We start from the raw sequence: 23,760 nt of genomic DNA on the forward strand, positions 1-23,760 counted from the left end.
GGAGAGCTTTGCATCCCTCACAATTCGTGCCGAACAGACGCAAGATAGGCCAGCCAAATTTGTGGTGCTCTATACTCGAGCTGGGGCAGAATATATATATATATATATATATATATATATATATATATATATATATATATATATATATATATATATATATATATATATATATATATATATATATATATATATATATATATATATATAGGGATTGATAACCTTCTCTCTATTATAGTAGGTTATCAATCTACCCATTTTTCGGTAGACAAAAAGTACTCTTACTTTTTATAACTCTTAAAAGATATTTTATGTCTTTTTACAATCCCACATTAGCTTATCCTCTCAACTCCCAATTAATACTCTCTCTCTCTCCGGCGATAAAGTAGTAGGGCATCTATATAAAAGAATACTTTCAATAAACCCTTTGATACCACAAATTATTTAAAAATTCTAGAAATACATTTATACGACCTTTCTAACCATCGGCATCAAATTGAATGATTCCACATAAAGAATATGCAAATATGATGGACGCTTGAATATGCAAATACGAGTTCTATCCCTACTTAGAGATCGTCTGCTCCAAGAACCACATATATCTACTCTTCTTTAAAATAATCTCTCAAGTATCAGAACAAAAGCTGCAACAATTATTTTTGAGATAGTTTATTTCCTTGTTTCCCGCCCTTCTGTGTCCTAAAAGCATTATTAACATACAAGAATAAGAAAACAAATTCTTTTAATATGGACATGCATCAAGTAATTATAAGTTTATAAAAAAGACTAAAAATACCTTTTTTTAATATGCCTTTTTTCGTTTGGGCAATTCCTTGAATTGTGGTTTGTTCCACCACAATTTGGTATGTGGCATCTCCTTGGTTTCTTAGCAACCTCAACTCCTCCAACTAGTCTTTTCCCTTTCGGACGTCCCTTAGTTTTGGATGGTTCTAGATTTCGAATGGACTGACAATCATCATGATTTAATGACTCTACTTGGCAACTTTCCAATTCCAATGTTGAATCATCGCCTATTGGCATGCCTCTAATAAGGCTTATAAGTTTTTGCAACTCTTTATTAGTACATTGTGCATGCCCTTTTGAACTTGGAAGACTCTAAATGCAGAATTGCAACATGAGATTGAAATGCTTGCTCCAAGTTGCCATCTTTCTTTCTTATGATATGACTGAATTTCAATATTAATGAGCTTTCACGTCTCCATCGTATTGGATAATACTTTTCTAGGAGATAAAAGTAGTTTTTTATGAAGAGAACTCTTATAGCATATCTTCACAAAGTACCTGAGAACTCAAATTTTTTGCAGCTGCAATGAATTTCCTCATTCACTTGATCCCAAGTCACGAAACACCCCCCATCATTCTTCGTACAATGTCTTACTGTGTATATTTCAGCTCCCATTTTAATTGTTGCATATTGATTAAACAAAACCATCTCGTTTTGTAGCAATTCAAAAGCATAAGGGGTGAAAATATTGGAGGCATGTTGATGCAGGACAACCACGGGAAAGAGAGGAGAGGAAGGAAAAGAAGAGGAAAAAGAAAGGAATGCAGCTGCAATGAATTTCCTCATTCATTTGATCCCAAGTCACGAAACACCCCCCATCATTCTTCGTACAATGTCTTACTGTGTATATTTCAGCTCCCATTTCAATTGTTGCATATTGATTAAACAAAACCATCTCGTTTTGTAGCAATTCAAAAGCATAAGGGGTGAAAATATTGGAGGCATGTTGATGCAGGACAACCACGAGAAAGGGAGGAGAGGAAGGAAAAGAAGAGGAGAAAGAAAGGAATGCAGCTGCAATGAATTTCTTCATTCATTTGATCCCAAGTCACGAAACACCCCCCATCATTCTTCGTACAATGTCTTACTGTGTATATTTCAGCTCCCATTTCAATTGTTGCATATTGATTAAACAAAACCATCTCGTTTTGTAGCAATTCAAAAGCATAAGGGGTGAAAATATTGGAGGCATGTTGATGCAGGACAACCACGGGAAAGGGAGGAGAGGAAGGAAAAGAAGAGGAGAAAGAAAGGAATGCAGCTGCAATGAATTTCCTCATTCATTTGATCCCAAGTCACGAAACACCCCCCATTATTCTTCGTACAATGTCTTACTGTGTATATTTCAGCTCCCATTTCAATTGTTGCATATTGATTAAACAAAACCATCTCGTTTTGTAGCAATTCAAAAGCATAAGGGTTGAAAATATTGGAGGCATGTTGATGCAGGACAACCACGGGAAAGGGAGGAGAGGAAGGAAAAGAAGAGGAGAAAGAAAGGAATGCAGCTGCAATGAATTTCCTCATTCATTTGATCCCAAGTCACGAAACACCCCCCATCATTCTTCGTACAATGTCTTACTGTGTATATTTCAGCTCCCATTTCAATTGTTGCATATTGATTAAACAAAATCATCTCGTTTTGTAGCAATTCAAAAGCATAAGGGTTGAAAATATTGGAGGCATGTTGATGCAGGACAACCACGGGAAAGGGAGGAGAGGAAGGAAAAGAAGAGGAGAAAGAAAGGAATGCAGCTGCAATGAATTTCCTTATTCATTTGATCCCAAGTCACGAAACACCCCCCATCATTCTTCGTACAATGTCTTACTGTGTATATTTCAGCTCCCATTTCAATTGTTGCATATTGATTAAACAAAACCATCTCGTTTTGTAGCAATTCAAAAGCATAAGGGGTGAAAATATTGGAGGCATGTTGATGCAAGACAACCACGGGAAAGAGAGGAGAGGAAGGAAAAGAAGAGGAGAAAGAAAGGAAGGAGGAGGAAGAAGAAGAGAAAGGAGGCTAATCATTCAATCAGTCATTCATTAACCCTAATCAAGTGCATTGACCCATATATAGGGTTACAAAATAACAAAAAATCCTCTGCAAATAAAATAATCCCATAAAAGCCCTAAAATAACAATATGCAAATAAACCCAATCAATATAAAACAAAATAATATAAAATCAAATCAATCCAGCCACAACGAAAGTGGCTGGACCATCCTCCTTTGACGACTGTAGCCCCACGTAACAAGCGGTCCGGTACTGGTGTCCGCACCACATGTTCTTCCATTGGCATAGATGTTTTTATGCTGGGATTGAGATATGTTTGACGCATGGCCGCTTCTTCCCCAGCTTGGTTTCTTATACTCATAGCAATACCCATCTAGAAAATTGTAATGGGAATTCATTAGACAAATATTAGAATTTTAACTCAAATATTAAATTTATATGTTCACTAACAAAATAAATAAAGCGTAGTCTAATTTACCTGCTCAACAAAATCCTTTAGACTTGTTCTTGCATTCAAAAATGCTTTCAAAAATGAATTTATAGAATCTGAACGTCCAGTTGTTGTCATTCCAGCAAAAAAGAAATCTCACAAATATGGTAGCACCCAACATGCTTGATGAGAAAACAATAAACCAATATATCTATCTGAAGCAAATCCAAATTGACAAACCATATTATCCCATTGCTTTTCAAAATACTCAATCCTCTCCAAATGATACAACCTATAGAACTCAGCCTTGAAATCATTATATCGCCCACCTAAAATAAAAGAGAACCAAGTTGGCAGCTTTGCTACTATGTACCAAATGCAAAATGCATGCTTTGTACTTGGCAACTCTGTTGATATAGCCTCTGTGAGTGCAAGATCTTGGTCTGTTAAAATCGTTTGTGGAGAATTTTCGTTCATAAATGGAAGAAAAGTCTGCATAAAAATATATTAAAAATTAACTTAAATAAAATTTTATGATAAATATATACAGTCCAAATCTACCATTAGAAAAAATGTAAATATATGTACATATCTTCAAGGCCCATGCAAATGAAGGAGCTTTTTCATCCTGCAATAAAACGCAACCAAAAAAAATTGAATTTCCATGGTTATCTAAGCCCACCCATACTCCAAGTGGCATATCGTAACGATTCAAACGATATATTGTATCAAAGACATGTCACCAAAAGTCTGATATGCTCGAACAGAGTCACCAAAAGACCAAATAATGTGTTGCAGCTTCTGATTTTCATCCACTGTAAAGTCATAACAAAAGTCTGCATCTTGGTCTTTCAAACTCTTACACAACTTAAGAAGTTCTAGTGCATCATCTTCTCACCTTGATAACTTTGAGAATGAATTAAGTTTCTAACGTTCCGATCTGTAAATGATAAATTACCTGATTCCAATTCCTTTTCCAATTCAAGAACCCTCATTATGATTTTTATTGAACAACTAGCTTTTGATAATATTTCAATACACTGTTAATCAACGACATCTATGTCACGATATGCAGGAAGAAATCGAACCTCATTATTTTTCAATAATTCATGATTGTGAATATTATCAAATTTAGTAACTTTCCATTGAGAAACCCCATCAACAATGTCTTTTGATATTATCATTTTTGCCCCACAGCCACATCTTGATGATTTTCTATTTCTTTGTCGTTCAACTTCAAACACTTTGCTTGGTTGACCTTTACCAGTATGATGACAAACAAATTCCCTCTAATAGATTCCCAATGGATGATTTTTACCTCCTTAAAAATGATTCCGCCTTATCGAAAAACTATTCTTTCTAGCAAAGTAAGAATACCACATATATGCATCATTATCACTATTGAATGACTGTTTGGCATACGGAAAAATACTAGTGTCACCATCTTCATCTACAGAGTTTTCAATTTCAAATTGATCATCTGAATATAAGGGCTCATTACAAGTAGATCTGGTGCTTTCCTCATGTCTTTCTTGTGAAAGATAACACTCAGTACTTCCACAAAGACATGTTTGCTTTGAGTGACCTCCACTAGTGTCAATAAATGGAATTGTTGACATCTAATTGAAAAAACATATCATAACTATGAAATAGCTATATGACACACATAGTGTAATATGCATTAGGAGGTCTTAGCAAAAAAAATTGAGTAACTGGCATTTTGAGAAATAAAGGGTATATTGCAACGAGACAACATATGCCTATAAAAATAATTGATTTTTCCAAACTCATGAACATACTTAGCCTATAACCAACGATGGTCTAAGAATTAGCCAAGAAATAAGAATAGATGACACACAATTCAGTTTTTCCAAATAAGAGTTGTTAATAAGAATTAGCATTTTTTTTTGGCTAAAGGTTAATAAGAATTAGCCAAGAAAGCAACAAAACTACAACAAGCCTACAAGATGCAGCAAACTAGAAGATTTCTAATATTTCCATTCAGAGAAACTAGAAGATACAGACAAACTAATTGATGCATTGAATTTCTAATATAAGTGCCCACCGAAATGCAGCAAGCCTAATAAAGCAACGAATAGATGCGGTAAACTAGTATAGGCAATATCTAATATTTGTTTTCAAAGATACTAGAAGATGTGGCAAATTTGATACCTTAGTTTGTAATGTAAGAGGCTCACTAATGAGTCGCACCCTGCCGTAAGAACAGAATGTTTATCGCCGGAGAGAGTGTGCGTGTGTGTGTGTATTTGCCGCCAAAATAGAAAGAGAGAGAGTATTAGTTGGGAGTTGAGAGGGTGAGTTAATGTGAAATTATGAAAAGACATAAAATATCCTTAAGAGTTATAAAAAATAAAGGTATTTTTTGTTTAATGAAAAATAGGTAGATTGATAACCTACCATAACAAAAAGTAGGTTATCAATCCCCTACATACATACATACATAGATATGTATGTATATATTGTTAAAGCAGAAGGAACTCTAGTATTTGAAACCGGTCTTGAAGCGTGAATTAACACTGTCCTTAAGCGAATTTTGCCCCCACTATGTTACTGTTGGTGATCCAGCAGATTTGCTCCAGGATACAACAAAACCGAAATAGAATCCTAGCCAGCAAAACGAGGATTCCCCAGAACAACGGAATGAAAGATTTTTTATAGAAGAAGTTAATATAATCTGTGAAAGAAATTGACAATTTATAACCCTGAACTAAACTCTGAACCAACATAACTTTTGGAATAGTGTCTGTTCAAAACATAACTGCTAGTGCAGTTATTTTGTGCAAAACAGATAAAAACTGCTAATCATGTGTAGGATATGAATGCTTATAAAACTATCTAAAAAACTCTACACAAGCAATGTGGGACTAAAACCCTTCTCAACATTACAAACTACTAAAAAGAAGGAGACTTCCAACATATATATATATATATATATATATATATATATATATATATATATATATATATATATATATATATATATATATATATGTATGTATGTATATATATATGTATGTGTATGTATATATATATATGTGTATGTATTGTATATGTATGTATGTATGTATGTATGTATATATATATGTATATATATATATATACATACATACATACATACATACATACATATACAATACATACACATATATATATACATACACATATATATATACATACACATACATATATATATACATACATACATATATATATATATATATATATATATATATATATATATATATATATATATATATATATATATATATATATATTCCAAATTTAAGAATACTTTTTGTTTTGCGTCCAGTCACATGATGAAAACATAGTGTATTAATTACAAACTTTGAAAGAATTTGTCAGGCCTAATGGAACTCAGGCCGAGCCAGAGCCTGAACCTGTAGGCTAAAACAACAAAGAACACAGACGGAGTCCTCAGAAGTCAGAAGACTCTGAAACCCCTCGCATAGATGCGGCATGATAAGCAAGAAATTCTTGCAAAAGAACCATGATATTACATAACTACAAACATCTTATATAGACAAGCCTTAGAAATAGGCTTAGCTAGCTATCAAGTAAGCAATATAAAATAGCTTCATTTAACATGATCATTTTTGGTGGCACACCATATATTATGTGCCTTGACGGTCACACATTTATTAGCTAAATAAATATATTCACATTAAAATGCAAGATAAATGTTCATGAGAGAGCATCGTATTATTTCTCAACTTAATGCTAGATCTGCATGACTCTCTGCAGATTAAAGCCAATCGTCAGATGGCCCATGCAAGGTCAAGTAGACACAAATCTGGTCTAGATCCAACTTGATTTGGATGTAATCCATTTGACCCGTTTAGGGAGAAGGAAAATTTTCTTTAACCCACTCAACTTGAACCTCTCAAAATAAAACTAGAAGTAGATGGAGGAATCTTAAAAATAGGGCTTATATTCTTCTTTTTTTCTTTCATTGATCCTTAAAAAAAATAAGGTACATAGCTTATATTTATAATGTGAGGTCTGTTCTAACACAATTTGGATCGAATTCCTCTTCCTAATTCTAGTATGACTCTTTTTCCTAAAATAAACATATCTAGTAGAAAAAAGCTCAAAATCTCGAGAAAGTAGACCTCAACTTTTAAATTAACTCTGCCTTCGCTCCGTCAGATTCTTATGAGATAAAGAGCTATTCCCGGTCAAAATTTTATTCCAAAAAAAAACTTTCGGTTTAACCAGCCCATTTTGGGATCTAAACAATTGAATTTTGACCTAAAGTTTTATATCTTGAAAAGATACCCAATTTTTTTAAAAAAAAGATCATCTCAATTGGGCATCGTATGATCAAATTATGGCCTTCTGAAGTTTGGTTTGCGACTCGGCTTTTCAATGTAGCGGATCTTGCTTCTGGACCTGTTCAGCTCTGCTCATAATGACCATAATATTCCACATCGAGTCTAGAGACCATTCTAAATATTCGTAATGGTAAGAGTGTTCCACAGTTTGGTGATCCCCTTGGATCACCATTCTTAAAGTTCAAATAATAAATCGGTATTATCCTAATCTGAGACCTGATCTCAAGTTACATTCATCATCTGTCTCGCAAAACTCGACACGATCTGATGAGATCTTAATGGGCTCAATGAAACCCAGCAAGTTAGTTTTACATATGGATTCTACCCTTAAGACCTGACCAGAGTTGGGTTCTGGCTTTGTGTGAAGCTGGACAGACCCAACCTGAGCACTAGCATCCATTATTACTTTATGTCACTTTAGCTCGGTGGATATATATATGTTAGAAAACCACTTCAAGTTATGCTAGTAATTGCAATGTATTGTGCTCGCAATAAATTTCAGTTGTGATTAAGTGCAGATTAGGATCTCAGATGCATCATGAATGACAATATTCAACATGCAGTACACATAGACTAAGCATAATTTTTTTGGTACGTTTGTGCATGTACGCAGGTGTGAATGTGTCTGTCCTGAAGTTATTGTGATTGTAACGATGTTAGATCATCATTAAAAACATTCATATATGGAACGAGCTCATAACTCTAAACAAGCAACAAAAGAAAGAGCAAGATCTCAGCTCATTTAAACTTTTATTAATATCTTTTTTTCTGGCAGGGAACTGATCTTTTATTCCAATGCAAACCAGCACTCGACATCATATGCAGTTGGAGGCCTGCAACAAACGATAGATCGTGCGATTGGGGACGATGTAGAACACGTCGCCAGTCATCAGAAGTGCGTCAGGCCGGACCACCAACCTTGGATTCTTAAACACGTCTGTCCCGGTGATGGAATGCCTTGGGTTTTTTGCCATGATGTCCGCTGCCGCCACCGGCTGCCGGTGGACCTCCACGAACCCGCCGGGGTGCACGAGCTTCAGAACGCCGCGTTCCCTCCCGGCGACGCCCATGGCTGTGCTCTCCTCTCCACCACTAGCTTAATGCGAACTAAGCAGTGATGAAGAGAAGCGCACGGAGTTAATGATTACCCATCTGAGCCTTTTATAGCTGAAGTTGGCAGGTAAAACAAGCGAGTCTTTTGGATACTCTTGTAGGTTTCGTTCATGAAAGTTAATAAGGATTTTGTTTGATGATTAGACTTTGTTCGAAGGTTTGTTTGTGTCTTGTTATCACCTAGCTTCTTGGATTTAATATTGGGACGGGTTTGTGTGCAACGGCAGAATCCATGCTCCGTCTCGCTGTCTGGGAGGCTTCTTGCTAAAGGTTCGTTGATACTGTCCAAGCTTTTACCTGAGATGATGGTATGCAAACTATTATTTGGAGCAGGATCTATGGCCTAGACAGAACAAAAGAATAGGGTAGAGGGACCCCTTGTGATATAATTTTTACTAATTTTTTGCAGTACATGGATGCATGGTTGATTTTAACTAAGCAAAGTAGGCAGACGATTGGGTGAATGGAACTATGTAACCAAGGATTAAGCAATATTTTTTTATCACCTTCCTGAATTTGAAGTGTTATTCTTTTATATTCTTGCAGATATCATGATGATAAAAATGATAATGTCATATTAGCAACTACAATTTTGGGTTCCATAAATTAATTTTGTTAGCAATGCTAGACTCTTTTCCCACTTTTCTATGTTACAGAACAGGGACATAGCCACTAAAATCCTCTGTCCATTTAGAATAAACTATTTTCTCCAAGGTACAGCCCTGGGTACACTCGGTACGGAGGCCGATTCGATATACCTAAAATCAGTATGTTTCCGTACTGCATACCGGTATTGAATCTGTATAGTTCGGTACATTCTATATCATTCTATTTGGTATGGTATGGCATAGCTTGATCCTCTCAATTAAATAATAAAATTTAGGATGACAGCCATTTGGCACATACCCTAGAGTAGGAATTTTCTGCAACCAAGATTATGTAGGACAAACTTAGAAAAGCAGCTGTGCATGCATGGCTTCAAAAATTTCCATGGATAGCCTCTGATCCCTGATGAAAATGCAATCCATGAAGAGGCACACCACCAAGATATGTGGCTTCATTCCCTAAAACGGAATGTTTAAGATTTCATCTGGGATTTATACTGTATGATCCTACAATAATTAAATTTTAAGTACATTGGAACCTAACATGTGCCCTGAGAGAAGGAAGAGGTCTTCAGCAATGCTGGTAAACTTCGTTGCATAGTGAAAATTTTATTTTTATTGGACATCTCAGCGCAATCTAAAACAAACATTCAAATTCAAAAGAAAAACATATATCAGAAATTTAAAAATAATTTAATTTTTTGGAAACAAAACACTAAATAAGTTATAAATCAATCACTATTTGTATGTTGTGGATGAATTAGGTAGCATGAGATACCACCGATTGATTATCAAACAAGTGAGATTGCATAGGCCAACCCCTTCTTGGCTTCATCCAACAAGAGGGCAAGTCTAATTGCCTCTCAGGATGAGACCTAAAATCTATTTTATATTTGGAAAATGCTTGTTGGACGCTAGAATCATATCCTATATTAGATTTTCACTATGGAGCTCATTTAGGTTATTAATTTAATTTAGTATTCTAATTACTTACAGAAAAGGCTGCAAGTGGGTCGGGTTGACCTGTGACCCGACCCAACCTGACTTGACCCGCTTAGATCCGATTTGGCCTATTTTGGAGGATCGTGGGGCCAGGTCGGATTCTAAAATTGGACTCGTTCCATTTTCTGGGTTGGACCTAGGTTCGCTGAATTCAGACCCGACCTGACCCGACCCGACCCATTTGAAATTTGGCTAATATTGGGTTTTCAATCCTCCGACTCGACCCGACTCTAATCTATAATATTATTTGGGCTAGCGGGCTGCAGCCCACGAGGGTGCAAATATAAGTTCTAAAGCCATGAATGGGTTGACCCGAACTGAACCCAACCAAATCCGAACCAGATCCGAATTTTTTAGGTTGGGTCCGGGTTATACATGGATCCGACCCAACCCGAATGACCCGTTGGGTCAAAAATTACAGCGGTGGACCTGACCCAATCCAATCTGATTTTTTATCGGGTCGGGTCTAGGTCTAAAATTAGGACCCGAACAAGAAACTGGGTTGGATCGGGGTCACTCATGACTCGACCCGACCCAGCCCATTTGCACCCCTACCAACAGAAGAGTGCCTCTTGAAGCATGATCTAGTTTAGAGAGGGCATTATCCTTCAATTTTTATCTAAATTGCAAACCATATCAAAGGCATAGAAACACTCCTACCCCAAATTACAATCAAATCAAAACACAAATAGACCAACATGGAGCACCCACATATAGACTCACCTGATTCCCACAACACAGAAAAACTCCCACTCAATTAGCCAACTCAATTCTAAAGCTCTCAACCTTCGTTTTTCCCTCTTCCTTTCTTGGCACCAAAGTCACAAGAACGATTACAACCCCCTCAGACTTTGGATTCTCCAACAGCTGAGTCAGGCCCAACAGCAACGTTGTCTTCAGCCCCTTCCCCTTCTTGTCTTGCTTGTGCTCGTGTGGCACCTTCGTAAAGCTCCCCGCCAACTCCTTCCTGTCCGACCCAAATTTTTTATGCTCTGACGTGTTTATATACACATCAAACTTCACATGCACATCTCGCTCCAATTCGATCCCTTCGACCATCAACACCTCCTCCTCCTGGTTCTTCTCAATCCAGTTTCTCAATGCCTTTGGCCTCTTCGCTGCATGACACACGCGGCAGCTTCAAGCTTTATAGGTAACTTTTTTTTAATGATCTTAGCCTGTGGTCTGTGGAGCTGCTATGGCCACCTCCACCGTTCTCGGTCTCAAGCCACGAGTCATAGTTGGCGGAGTCCTGAGTCTTGGTATTTGTGGGGGGAGTACTAGTCGGTAAGCCGACATAAGTTCGGCAGAAAAGTTTAGAACTGGGAGCCTAAAACATGTCCGTAAAATTTCCATAGCTTTTCGGCTCCACTAGATGTTATGTGAGGACCGTGTGAACGTGTGTTTAGTTCCATATCAGTTATTTGCTGGATAAATCTTGAGTACTTATACAGAATCAAAAAATCCAAATAATACATTCTCGCTAGCCTTTTTAGATGAAGTCCTGGGTTGTTACAAATGTTATCAAAGCAGAACCTAGCCCATAACCTATGTGAACTAGAGGACATTGTAGTATGAATTCATTGAGACTGACCACGGGCCAATTGTCGTACTTGTTATTAGATTTAAATGAATTCGAACCCTTAGCACGACGAGAATATTAGGGCTTAAATGAAGAGAGTATGTGAGAACCCATTTGAGCGTGTGTTTAATTCTATATCGGTTATTCACTGGATAGATTTTGGATACTTATATAGGATCAAGGTAACTCAAATAATACCTTTCGGTAAGCTTTTTTGAATGAGATCTTAGGTTGTTATACGTTATCCAACTAGAAGGGCAGGAAAACTAAAGAGTAAAGTTAGAGGGAATACAAAACTCCATCCTAATCCTTCTTACGTCCTCTTCACCCAAGACACTCTTTTTCAAGGTCAGTGGCGAAGGAAGGCTCACATGGGTGGCGTTGTCGCCCAAATAGTCTTCTTTCTCTTTGATGAGGTTAAATGCTTGGGCTTACAAAGCTCTCAAGATTCACGAGAAGGTGAAAGTGGTACCTCAGAAAGGAACCTCAACTTATATAGGAGCCTGAACGGTTTTGATTAATCCAATTATTCAAATGCTCGGCAGATGCCTTGCCATGTGGCAACACCCATACGACCTTCGACAGTCCCTCGAATCGCCACTTTAAGAGGTCTGATCATTACTTTGAAATTCTCGCTGGCAATGATGGCACCCTGGGAAGCTTGGCGGACATCGCAAAGTAATAAATGCTAAGCTTGGCCCTAGAAATGGCATGAAGATCAAAAGCTAGCTCGACTCATCAGGTCGGCCGGGCAGCTGCGTTCATGATCTTAGGCTCATTTAGAGAAGCTTTTGGAAGGCCAAAAAATAGTTTCTGATCTTGCAAAAGTACTTTTAGATGAAATAGAAATATTTGATAAAAATTTTGAAAAGCTGTTTTAGCTTTTTCAGAAAATTAAAAACAACTTTTTTGGAAAAAGCTTCATTTTGGTGCTTTTCTAAGAAAGTACTTTTAGGCCCAGCCGGAAAGCTGCTTTTTTTTAACCAAAATACTAGTGATAAAATATAACAATTACACATAATGTCTCTTTAATAATTGTTTAACCAATTTTATCACATAGTTAGAAAATTTGTTATATTATGAAAATTTAATTTACACTAATAATTATAATATTTTATATCTTTATTATTGTATTATACTATAAATATATTATTATATTACATTACAGTAATATTATACTACGTCATATATTTATGTATTAATACTATGCAATGTTCTTTATAGTCATTTTGTCATACCAAAAGTACTTTTTTAGTTTGTTTACCAAACACATGTTAAAGTGGCACAACAATTTAGAAATATAGTTACCAAACAATAAAAGCTCTACTTCAGAAAGCTCTACTTTCAAAAGCTCTACTTTCAAAAGCTCTACTTCTAAAAGCTCTACTGCCAACAGCTCTACTTCTAAAAGCTCTACTGCTAACAGCTCTTCCAAATGAAGCTAGCTTCATCGATTTAGCAACTCACTTTTTAACTTGGTCAACTTAATTCGCCAATTTGACTCAACAACTCAACTCATCAAACTCAGCAACTTAGCTTAGCATGACAAATCAGCACAACTACTTCATTCACTTGAGCAGAAGATGGTAGCTCGGTTGCAGAAGTGGGGACAAATGTTATGACTGGATCAAAACCAACCAATGAACACTCACCATGTGGACACTACTTTATCCAAGTCAAGTCGTATTAGCCCCAACTGGCATGGTCAAAACCGACCTACTAGAGCTCGCCATATAGCCACTACAGTAAAATTAGAAAAGGCCGACCCTTTTTTGCCGACGCTAGGAAAAAGCGTCGGCAAAATTTTCTGCCGTGCCAATTTTTGCCGACGCTTTTTAAGAGCGTCGGCATTTTGAAGAATAAACGACGCTTAAAAGCGTCGTCATAGTCGTCTAGCGAAAGCGTTGCTGCGAAGCGTGGGAACTGGACCTAGGACGACGCTTTTAAGCGTCATTATTGTCCCCGGCCTAAGACGACGCTAATAAGCGTCGAGTAAACACGACGCGTATAAGCGTCGATCAAAGACGACGCTTCTAAGCGTCGTCTAAGGCTAGAAACCCTTAAAACCCAGTGCCCGACCCCGATCGATCCCTCCCTCATTCTGCCCTATTTCTCCTCTTCGGCTTCCGTCTTCCTCCTCTCCGGCACTGCCTTAGCTTCCATCTTCCTCCTCTCTGGCGCTGCCTTTGCCACCCGTCTTCCTCCTCTCCGGTGCCGAGCGTTCGACTCCAACCTCCTCTCCTCCTTCTTCCTCTCCGGCGCCGACCGACCAACCCCGACCTCCACCTGAGGTATTTTTCTCCTCCTCCCTTTTCTCCCTCCTTCTCGTCTCGCTTGTTCTCCTCCTCCGCCTCTTCTTATTCGTGTGTTCGTGGGTGTTTTTTTCTTTTTTTACTGATACTCTAGCTTTGCCTCCGCCCGAGGATCTCCTCCTCCTCCCTTCTCTCCGGCGCCATCCGAGCAGACCTCAAACCTCGATCGAGCGGCAACCCTGATAAGTATGATCGTTGATGCACATTGAACAATTATTATTTTTTATTATTTTGTTACTATTTGGCTAAGTTAAAAAATTAAGTATCAAATCAGTTCTCCTAAGAGCCTGTTTAGATAATCTATCAAGATTTGGACTGAATTTTCTACTGGATTTATAGGCTTGTAAGCCCATTTGAGTACCGTTTTTATCAACCCAACACTCTCCGGCCTGAATCATGTGGGACTTTTTTCCTCCTTGGAGATTATATGAAAGCAACAGTTCTTGCCAAGCAGCAGGCTATAGTCAAATATTAATGCACAATATTAGGGGTTTAAACTTGAAAGCATTCAATTAGGTGGAAATCATGTTTCCCACAAAATACTCGATGAAGAAGCAACCGCAAAGCTTGAAATTGTGAAGCACGAATAGTATAGATGCTATGAACTTTAAGGCCTGTTGACAACATTCAACTTAGTGGAAAGGTCTTCTCGGGCCATCAGAAACATGGGAAGGAAAACCACCAAGTTCCAATAATCTAAGTTTTGACTTCTTATAATGCTGAAGAGCTTTGTGTTTTGTAACATCAAACCATCAATTGCATGCTTGCTGATTTGGGGCATGGACTAGATATTCTTGCCTTCCATTCATTATTGTTAAAAAGAAAAACTGCATGTTACTTTATATGATGCTTATTCTGTTACTCAAGTGTCATGTCAATATTTAATTTCCTTTATGCTTAAGCATGGACCATTAAAAGATATATGACTTAATACACTCTGATTTTCAGAATGTGAATGTGAATGTCAATTGCAACTAGTGGTGTTTGGACCTAAACAGGAGAAGATGAAAACTTGTGTTAGGAACCTAGGGTACGGCCGTCACTTGCATTCTGCTGTTGTTGGCTGATATACTCACCATTTGATGTAAGATGCTTTCTGTAAAATCAAGTTTTGAAAGAGTATTCTCCCTCAAGTTGCTTCAAGGTCTTGGTCTCTATTTTAACTCAATCACAAAAGTTTCTGAACCATGGGCCATCTATGAATAGTTTAGCATTGTGCCACCATTATCAATGCTAGTGTAGTTGCTGCAATCTGATGCTATTCTTGCCTATGTCAGAGCTGCAGTTCTTCATAATGCTACTCTGACACAGTAATAGCTGCTGCTTTAAGTTTCACTATACAGGTGGTCAGAGATGACTAAGCCGCTTTAGATTTTACTATTATGATGGTCAAAGATGACTAAAAATACAACCTTGTCACAGTCAGAGATGTGTTAGTCAAAGCACAAGGTACAGATACTATGGAGAAAAATATCCATTCTTTGAGATGTTAAAGCCTAGAAAAGCAGACATAATATACTCTCTTATAGGTCACTAGTGCAAAGAATAGCCAATTTGCTGTGAGTTGCATGAATGTACAGATGAAAAAGAACAGAAGTTACATGAATTAAAATAAGGCCCCGAACTCTGTTTAAGGACTGCTCCCAGATGTAGAATATGATCGATCACAGCAATTAGGTGCATCAGGCAAGATGAAGTTCCCATTGTCTATAAGATAAATTATTCTTAACCACCTAATTGATACTCCAAATTTGCGTATAACCCCTACAACCTAAGCACTCTGATTCCTGACTCATTTAAAAACAGAAGTACAGCAAATCCCCCTCCCCCAATGTCTTCATGTTCCTATACTGGTTCCCTCCTCCTGTAGGCTTCAAAGTCCATCCTTCAGCACTCCAGCATTTTTCACATCACTACCCTCTCCCAAATCCCAAAAGCAGTAACTCAAATTTGAGTAATCATCAACTGTCCTCTGCAATTCTTATTTCTAATTCTAATCTAGTTTCATCAATTAACATTGTATTATATGCTAATAACATACATCATGGCATTTCTTAAAGGTATTAAATCAGCTCATCTACAAAAATTAGGACCATATACGGGCTTTTGCCTTAATCAGCTCATCTCCGGCCTGAATCATGTGGGACTTTTTTCCTCCTTTGACTATAGCCTGCTGCTTGGCAAGAACTGTTGTCATCTGGTCTTGTGATAGTGGATCATGGAGCATCAACTGTTCCAGCTGCATCCAACAAGAAACTGTAAGTGCAGAACCAAATGCCTCAAGATGTGAAGCTTGTGCCATATCCATTCTCCATGCTCCCACATGCTACTCTTCGATATCTTTTCATTAATATAATTCTAAGTGCTTTTGGAGGAGAAAGGTTTGTAGCTCTAGATGTGACATTCGGTTGATTATAAACTTGCTGCACTTTAAAAAAGGTGGGCTTGTCTGCTTTTTACCTAAATCTCATTAGGAGAATCCAAAGTAATACCTTCTCCTTGTCTCCACCAACATTATCTGTAATGGTCTTAACAGATAATGTCATATTTCCATATCAGATCTTTAATCCCCATTTGTAATGAAAACGGTCTTACTTGGAATTTAGAATGAGGCTATAAGCTTGAAGACACTAATTGCTTCTCCACTTTATGAATTCTTCTGGTACTGTGCTTTATGAATCATTCTCCACTGATTACTTCCTTTTATGGCTATGTCCACTGCTTTTGCATGTTCTTCCAAATCATTTCTAAGTACTCTCTGTTATAGCTCTTTCGTTTCTCGTTCTTGAACTTTCAACACATAATCTGCCCTCTCTCCTTGTTGGTTCCTCCTCTGCTTGTCAGACTGTTGATGCAGTCATATAAAATGTCGTCACATAGTCTAGCCTCTCTCCTTGTTAGTTCCTTCTCTGCTTGTCAGACTGCTGATGCAGTCAGATATCCTTGTTAGTTCCTTCTCAGCTGTTGCAACTTGCACATTGATTCCTGTACTCCCCAGTTTTTGGTAACATTGATTCCTTGGTTAATTTGGTAACATTCATTTTTTGCAACTTCAGACCAAGCAATAAAGCACAATCCAATGCTTGTAAATTGGTTATGAAACTTTGCTTTTGCAAGTGAGATACATAATTATCGATTGCATTGCAGCATGCAGTATGGTGGGGAACTCACTAAACTAAAATAAGAGCAAAAGATGGTGGGGAACTCACTAAACTAAAATAAGAGCAAAAGATGGTGGGGAACTTTATTTAGTATAAATTTATTATTTAACCAAATATTGATTCTTTTTTATGCATACCAGGTAACAATATGCCCCGGGGGAGATGATTTAGAGATGTGGAGTTCCAGCATTCTCAGGTGGGATCTACTTCTGATCAGTCCCTACAGTCCCAGCAGCCATGTGAGCACCAGCAGCACGAGTCAGGATCTCAGCACGAGCCTCCTGCTGATTGCCCGGAGGATGAGCTCCGGATCCAGGGTAATTCGATTTAAAGTTCATATTTTATGTTCATATTTGTCTTCAACTTTTTAAGACATATTTTATTTAATTTTAATAGATGGACAAGGGACGGTGAGGACGAGATGGGGACCCACTCAAGCAAAGGATGTGTGGAAGCTTCCTCCGGGTGAGAAGATCATCATCCGATGCAACGAATTGGGGCAGCCCATCAATAGAGCTGGAAGTCTTCTATCAAGCTTTTTAGGATCGGTTGCACGCAAGGGTCAGCTGTGTCCGCTCAACTATACGAAGTGAAATGACATGCTTCCTTCGTATAAGGTTGAGCTTCTTAAACTTATAGAGGTAATGAATTGAATTTATTCTTTTTAATTCGACACCTTCTGTATGTTAATTTGCTTTGTACCATAATTTTATTTTAGAGGTTTAATATTATTATAACATTCTGTACCTTGTTGTAGGGTAAGTTTGTACTCCCTCCAGAGAGCCATGATTGGGTGCTAAAGTCCCTCAACCGTAAATGGAAAGAATATAAAGCAAAATTGAAGACGGACTTCAAGCGCGAGGGTATGACAGAGGAGGAGGTTGCTCGTGTGACTCCTCCTGATGTATACCCTCAGCAGTGGAGGGAGCTTGTTCACTACTGGTTTTCTGAAAGAGGACAGGTCATGTATATTGTTTCAATATCTTCTATTATCTTTATTACTAATATAGATTGCAAATATATACATTGAATCATATTATACTGTGTGCTTTTATTTTGGCAGACATATTCTAATATTGGTAGAGCTGCACGAGCATCTCAAGCAGTTCCTCATACTTCAGGCTCGAAGAGTTATGCGAGACGTAGAAATGAATTCGTAAGTTCTTTTGAAACTATTTGAAACTCTACTAACATATAGCACGTATCATGATATATAGTTTACCAATATACTTTCCGTATGTGTAGATAGTAGAGTATGGAAGAGAGCCTGGTGAGGTAGAGTTTTATAAGATGACCCACACTCACCGAGATGGCAGCTTTGTCCGGGACGAGTCGAGAGATATAGTTGTATGTATTCATTTTTTATTTGATCATAATTTTTTTATTAATTTTACTTCTTTTAAATTATTAATGTGACTGTTTATTTTTTTGAGAGAGATATAGGAAAGAGCTACAAATCTTATTTCAGAGCGCGTCGGGGAGTCATCATCATCCGACGCGGCCAGTCGCGTCGAGGCTCAGGTCTATGCAGAATTGATGGGCCCAGAACGTTATGGACGCGTGAGGGGTTACGGTATCGGAGTTACCCCCACTCAGCTGTCTGCAGTGAGCCGATATACCCAAGATGCCAGACAAGGTACTAGCACTGCAGAGGTTTGTAGTTTGAAGACAGAGATGGCACAGATAAAGCAGTCATATGAGACAAGGATAGAGGAGATGAGGCAGAGTCATATGACTGATATGGCGGAGTTGAAGCAGAGCCAAGAGTTGAAGATACAATCTTTGCAGGATCAGCTTGACCATATTTCATCTTTTTTACAGAGATTTGCTCCTCCAGTACATAACTAAATATATTTGAATATTTTATATAATTATAATGTATTCTTGTATGAGCGTGATGACTTTCGTATTTTTAGTTTCTAAAGTATTTTTTTTTCTTGTAGGTTGATGATACTTCATCTACTCGTAGAGATGATGATGCCGTCGATCCTTGATACATATCGTAGATTGTGTACTTAGGAATTTGAGATGTATATTTTTAGAATGTTTTTGAAGTACAATGTAATCAAATATTATAATATGAATGTAATCAAAGTTCTTGTTTGTGACGTGTATTTTGTTATATATGTGATTTAGTGTATTTGTTTTGTTAGAATTTAATGTGTACAGGGTATTAAAAATTACTTTTATAATTTTTTTTTAAAAAAAAATTTTATTTCCCGACGCTTTTAAGCGTCAGCAAAAGCGACCGGCACAATACTGGCAAAAAATGGCACGCCTTTAACGACGCTTTAAAGCGTCTGTGTAGTCCAACAGTGCCGAGGTTGGTCCACGTTTGCCGACGCTTAAAAGCGTCGGCTAAGTGCATAGTTAACGACGCTTAAAAACGTCGGCATAGGCAACCTTCGCCGACGCTTTAAAGCGTCTGTGTAGTCCAACAGTGCCGAGGTTGGTCGAAGTTTGCCGACGCTTAAAAGCGTCGGCTAACGGCATAGTTAACGACGCTTAAAAACGTCGGCATAGGCCACCTTCGCCGACGCTTTAAAGCGTCGGCATAGACCGCCGACGCTTTCTTCACGCGTCGGCCTAAACCGGCCCCACGCCCACCTGCCCGACGTCGGAGCCACGCTTTGGGGAGCGTGGGTGAGAAATTCGCCGACGCTTAAAAGCGTCGGTATAGACGAAATATAGCGCCGGGAGATATCAATTATTTTGTAGTGAGCCCACCACTTTCACGTGAGCAGAAGATGGTAGCTCGGTTGCAAAAGTAGGGACAAATGTTATGACTGAATCAAAACCAACCAATGAGTTCACTCACCATGTGGACACTACTTTATCCAAGTCAAGTCGTATTAGCCCCAACTGACATGGTCAGAACCAACCTACTAGAGCTCGCCATGTGGCCCACCACTCCACAGGAGGTTAAGAATCATGCAACAGAAGGCCGTTGCAGATCGGCCTACTATGCGTTGATCTTAGCTGTTGAGATCCAAAGTTAAGTAGTTGAGATTTGAGGTTAGTTAAGATTCTCCTCCAACAAACCCTCAATAGACAAATAAACTCTTAGGGGGTGTTTGGTAACCCGAACAAGATCACCACGGTGATCTAAGATCTCTGGTGATCCGAATGCTAGGATGATTTGATCCCAATGATTTAAGATCAATGTGTTTGGTAAGCCATCGTCCAGTAATTAAAAATCTCGTATGGTATGGAGATCCAAGATCACCGACCACATAATACCACAAATACCTCTGATATATCTTAGATAGATTTTTTATGTGTTTTTAATTCTCATGAATCAAAAAAGTAAGTCAATATGCTAATTCCTATAATAGCTCCATAATTTTGTCACATATTCTACTTTTAGTAGCCCTTATCATATATTTATTAATCATATAAAATATATTATAATAAAATATTAATATATTTATCAACATATTAATTATTAATATATTCTATAAAAATCTATTTATTACTCCTATAAAATATTAATCTTATAAAAATATGTTATTTTTCATTATAAAATTAATATTTTTATTTATACTTATAATATATTTTTTAATACTAATAATTATTTTGATTAGAAAAATAAGGTAAATATGAGTAATATATTAAATATTTTTATTATATAAATATAAAATATAATAATATATTTCTACTATAATTTAAAATTATCCTTCAATAATAATATGATAATAATATGATTAGTAATATATTATAATATAATATATATCATTAATATAATATATAATATCAACATAATATTATATATATATAAATAACTATATAACATTGACATAATATATTGATGGTATATTGATATATTAATTTTTCTGCTAAATTGAGAGGTATTTTTGTCTTTAACTTTCAACCCAGGATCACTGCTCTGGAGTGATCTTGGATTTCCGACCTTAAGGATGGGTATCCCATCACCGGTTTGGGTAGTGATTTGAAGAATGGAGGTGATTTAGAATCACTGCCACGTAGGATAACCGCCGTGCAACCAAATGCGGTGATCTCATCATCTCCACCCACATCATCCTTGATCCTGGGACGATCACTCCATACTAAACACCTTCTTAGCCGATTCTAATGAACTCCATCCATATACGCTCATCTAATGCCTGATCAAAAACTCTCTTTCTCAGACCTCTTCTATTCGTTTTCTTTCTAACTTAGGAATCAGAGGGACTTTTTCTTCCTTGTTTCAGGTCGGATCTGGAGTCCTCGCCCGAGCACAACAATCACCAACCAGTCCCTCTTCCTCAAGCTCAAAGACCGGCAATGAGTTCAAGCCGGACCTTCCCCGATCTGAACAAAAATCTCACTGACCTCACAGAAAGCTCCCCATCTCAGTGCCTATCAGGCAGGCCGGGTTTCAACGGCAACAGATGGTACTTGTATCATAAATTTTCAGAATCAATGCAGTCTCTTACTTTGATCCTCCCAAGCATGGCATTCTCGTTGTAGATGAGGAAGGAGGTATCGAGCCAGTGGGGTCAGCGAGGTCCCTCTAGCTCCCTCGAGGGCCTTTCAGATGGTGGGCATAGAAGAGGTTGTCCCTGATAGTAGAATTAATAGAGGCTATCCATGTCCTCGAAGCCAGGCTGGGTGCGGTTGCCATCACCAGTCTACGTCTGCATTGATCCATGGAGAACCTACTCGAGTGGGCCACCACCGGGGTTTGGCCTTCTACTGGCTCGGTAGGGATTGACGGAGAAGAACCTTGGTGTTGGAGCATTGGATACTATCTGATAATATAGTTTAGAATTGATCACTTGTTAATCTGTTAGTGTTACTGCAGGTGTGAAGTTAACAGGAATCAGCTTAATGATCATTTTCTATCTTGATCCGTTCTATAAACCCAACAATAATCATCCATTTTGAAAGAAGGGATTGGCATGCATCGTCAAAAGATTTTGTTTTCCTAGTTCATACTGGGAGGTGAATTGTAACCTTAATTTCCTTCATTTTTTTAATTTACAAAAGAAAATTATATGATATCTAATTTGAAACATTAAGTAGAGCTAGAAAAAGAGATGGAACTCGCATGATATTTAAATATAAACTTAATAGTAGGAAAAAAGTGAAACTAGGGGTGGCAGTAGATCAGGTTGGATTGAGTGATGGAAATATATGAAATCTTGATCCATATCCAACTTAGCCCAACATTAAGTCCAGATCTTTCTACCAGAATTCACCCACAGGTCATCCTGCATTTCCCAGTTTAACCTATGATTCGTACCGTAGTCTAATTTGTTAGGCTCAATCTTCAACTAACCCAATCTAACACATCCAATCCAACCCCAAAATCCTTAGTGACTCATTTACAAGATAAATTAAATAATTGGTATTGGAAAAAGACCGACCATCCTTATAGTATCATAATTCAAACACGTCTAAACCATCTCAACCTGAATATATCTCTATCTATATAAATCAAGTCAAAACTTATTAACCGTATCTAATTGACACCATTTTGAAAAATTGGACCAGTACCCAAACTAAACTATATAATCCTTGATGCAAACCCCAACCCAAATAGGGTTGGGACTAATTCGGTTTATGTGTCATTAATTTTTGCTTCTCCCGGGTGAAACTTGTATTGATCCAACACTAATTAGATAATTCCTCAAATATTTCTTGATCAAACCACGGATTAAAAAAAGTAGTTCAGTGCATAAGGCTCCCACTATTACATGGTCTCGGAAGGATCAAATATATGCAGCCTTACCTCCGTATGCTATTTTCATTTTTCGAACCTATGACTTTCGGTTATAATGGAGCAATCTTATCGTTGCATCAATACTCACCTTATATCTTTGAAATCATGGATACACTCCCTAAACTCCACAATTCATGTGCCATGAATGCAAGGTTGGTAAGCTAGGACCTAGACCACTTCTTACTACTGAACCTAATTTTATATATCTATAAGCTTTTGGCATAGTCAAGCAAGATAAATCTATTGGTGGACCCGGCGACCATCTGCTTATGATCATATGTGCCCTATTAATTTGATATTTATATTTGCTTTATAAAGAAATTATAACCCTAAACGTGGTCTACCAGCTCAATTGTAGACCAGACCTATACAGCCCCCGCATGAAGCTACAATGTTTTTAAAAAAAATCAAGAGAAACACTCCAAGTGATTTTTTAAAAGATTCACTGCAAAAGAAAAAAAGAAACAATAGAGAATGGGAAAAGAATAGAAATAAAGGAGAAAAGAAAAGAAGAGTAAAATGATCTGCAAAGGCTTTGACGTGCAACAAAATTCAAAGAGATTTCAAGATTTTTGACCAGCAGCGTTGGCAGCCATATGGACATGATATAAGTTGTGGTTTTTACGGACCATATGGAC

General features: G+C 37.5%; 2 protein-coding genes and 1 long non-coding RNA gene across 3 annotated transcripts; 2 read left to right on the forward strand and 1 right to left on the reverse strand.

The window, feature by feature from the left end:
* Nucleotides 1–10,860: 10,860 nt before the first annotated feature.
* LOC149752862 (polyphenol oxidase, chloroplastic-like) lies at nt 10,861–21,896 on the reverse strand (the record flags this gene model as incomplete). The annotated part of the gene is made up of 4 exons (XM_089925644.1): nt 10,861–11,460; nt 16,337–16,475; nt 16,729–16,754; nt 21,809–21,896. Coding segments are annotated over 4 exons (618 nt in total), but the record flags the coding sequence as incomplete, so codon positions are not given.
* On the forward strand, nt 17,569–18,643 carry LOC149752863 (uncharacterized). The gene is made up of 4 exons (XM_089925397.1): nt 17,569–17,714; nt 17,794–18,038; nt 18,155–18,358; nt 18,461–18,643. The coding sequence occupies exons 2-4, from the start codon at nt 17,997–17,999 to the stop codon at nt 18,575–18,577; spliced, it is 363 nt and encodes a 120-aa protein (XP_089781523.1). The 5' UTR covers nt 17,569–17,714; nt 17,794–17,996; the 3' UTR covers nt 18,578–18,643.
* LOC149752864 (uncharacterized) lies at nt 18,653–19,057 on the forward strand. The gene is made up of 2 exons (XR_016396455.1): nt 18,653–18,744; nt 18,841–19,057. It is a non-coding gene; the product is annotated as an uncharacterized LOC149752864 (long non-coding RNA).
* Nucleotides 21,897–23,760: the final 1,864 nt, after the last annotated feature.

Source organism: Phoenix dactylifera, chromosome 9 (genome assembly GCF_051530095.1).
Source record: "Phoenix dactylifera cultivar Ajwa chromosome 9, Ajwa_hap1_PhDact_Kaust_v1.1, whole genome shotgun sequence".
Classification (NCBI taxonomy): domain Eukaryota; kingdom Viridiplantae; phylum Streptophyta; class Magnoliopsida; order Arecales; family Arecaceae; genus Phoenix; species Phoenix dactylifera.

Coding starts and splice junctions, on each gene's coding strand:
- LOC149752863 (XM_089925397.1), top strand. CDS start 17,997: ATGCTTCCTTCGTATAAGGTTGAGCTTCTTAAACTTATAGAG. Junction 18,039..18,154: donor AGCTTCTTAAACTTATAGAG/GTAATGAATTGA, acceptor ACCTTGTTGTAG/GGTAAGTTTGTACTCCCTCC. Junction 18,359..18,460: donor GGTTTTCTGAAAGAGGACAG/GTCATGTATATT, acceptor TTATTTTGGCAG/ACATATTCTAATATTGGTAG.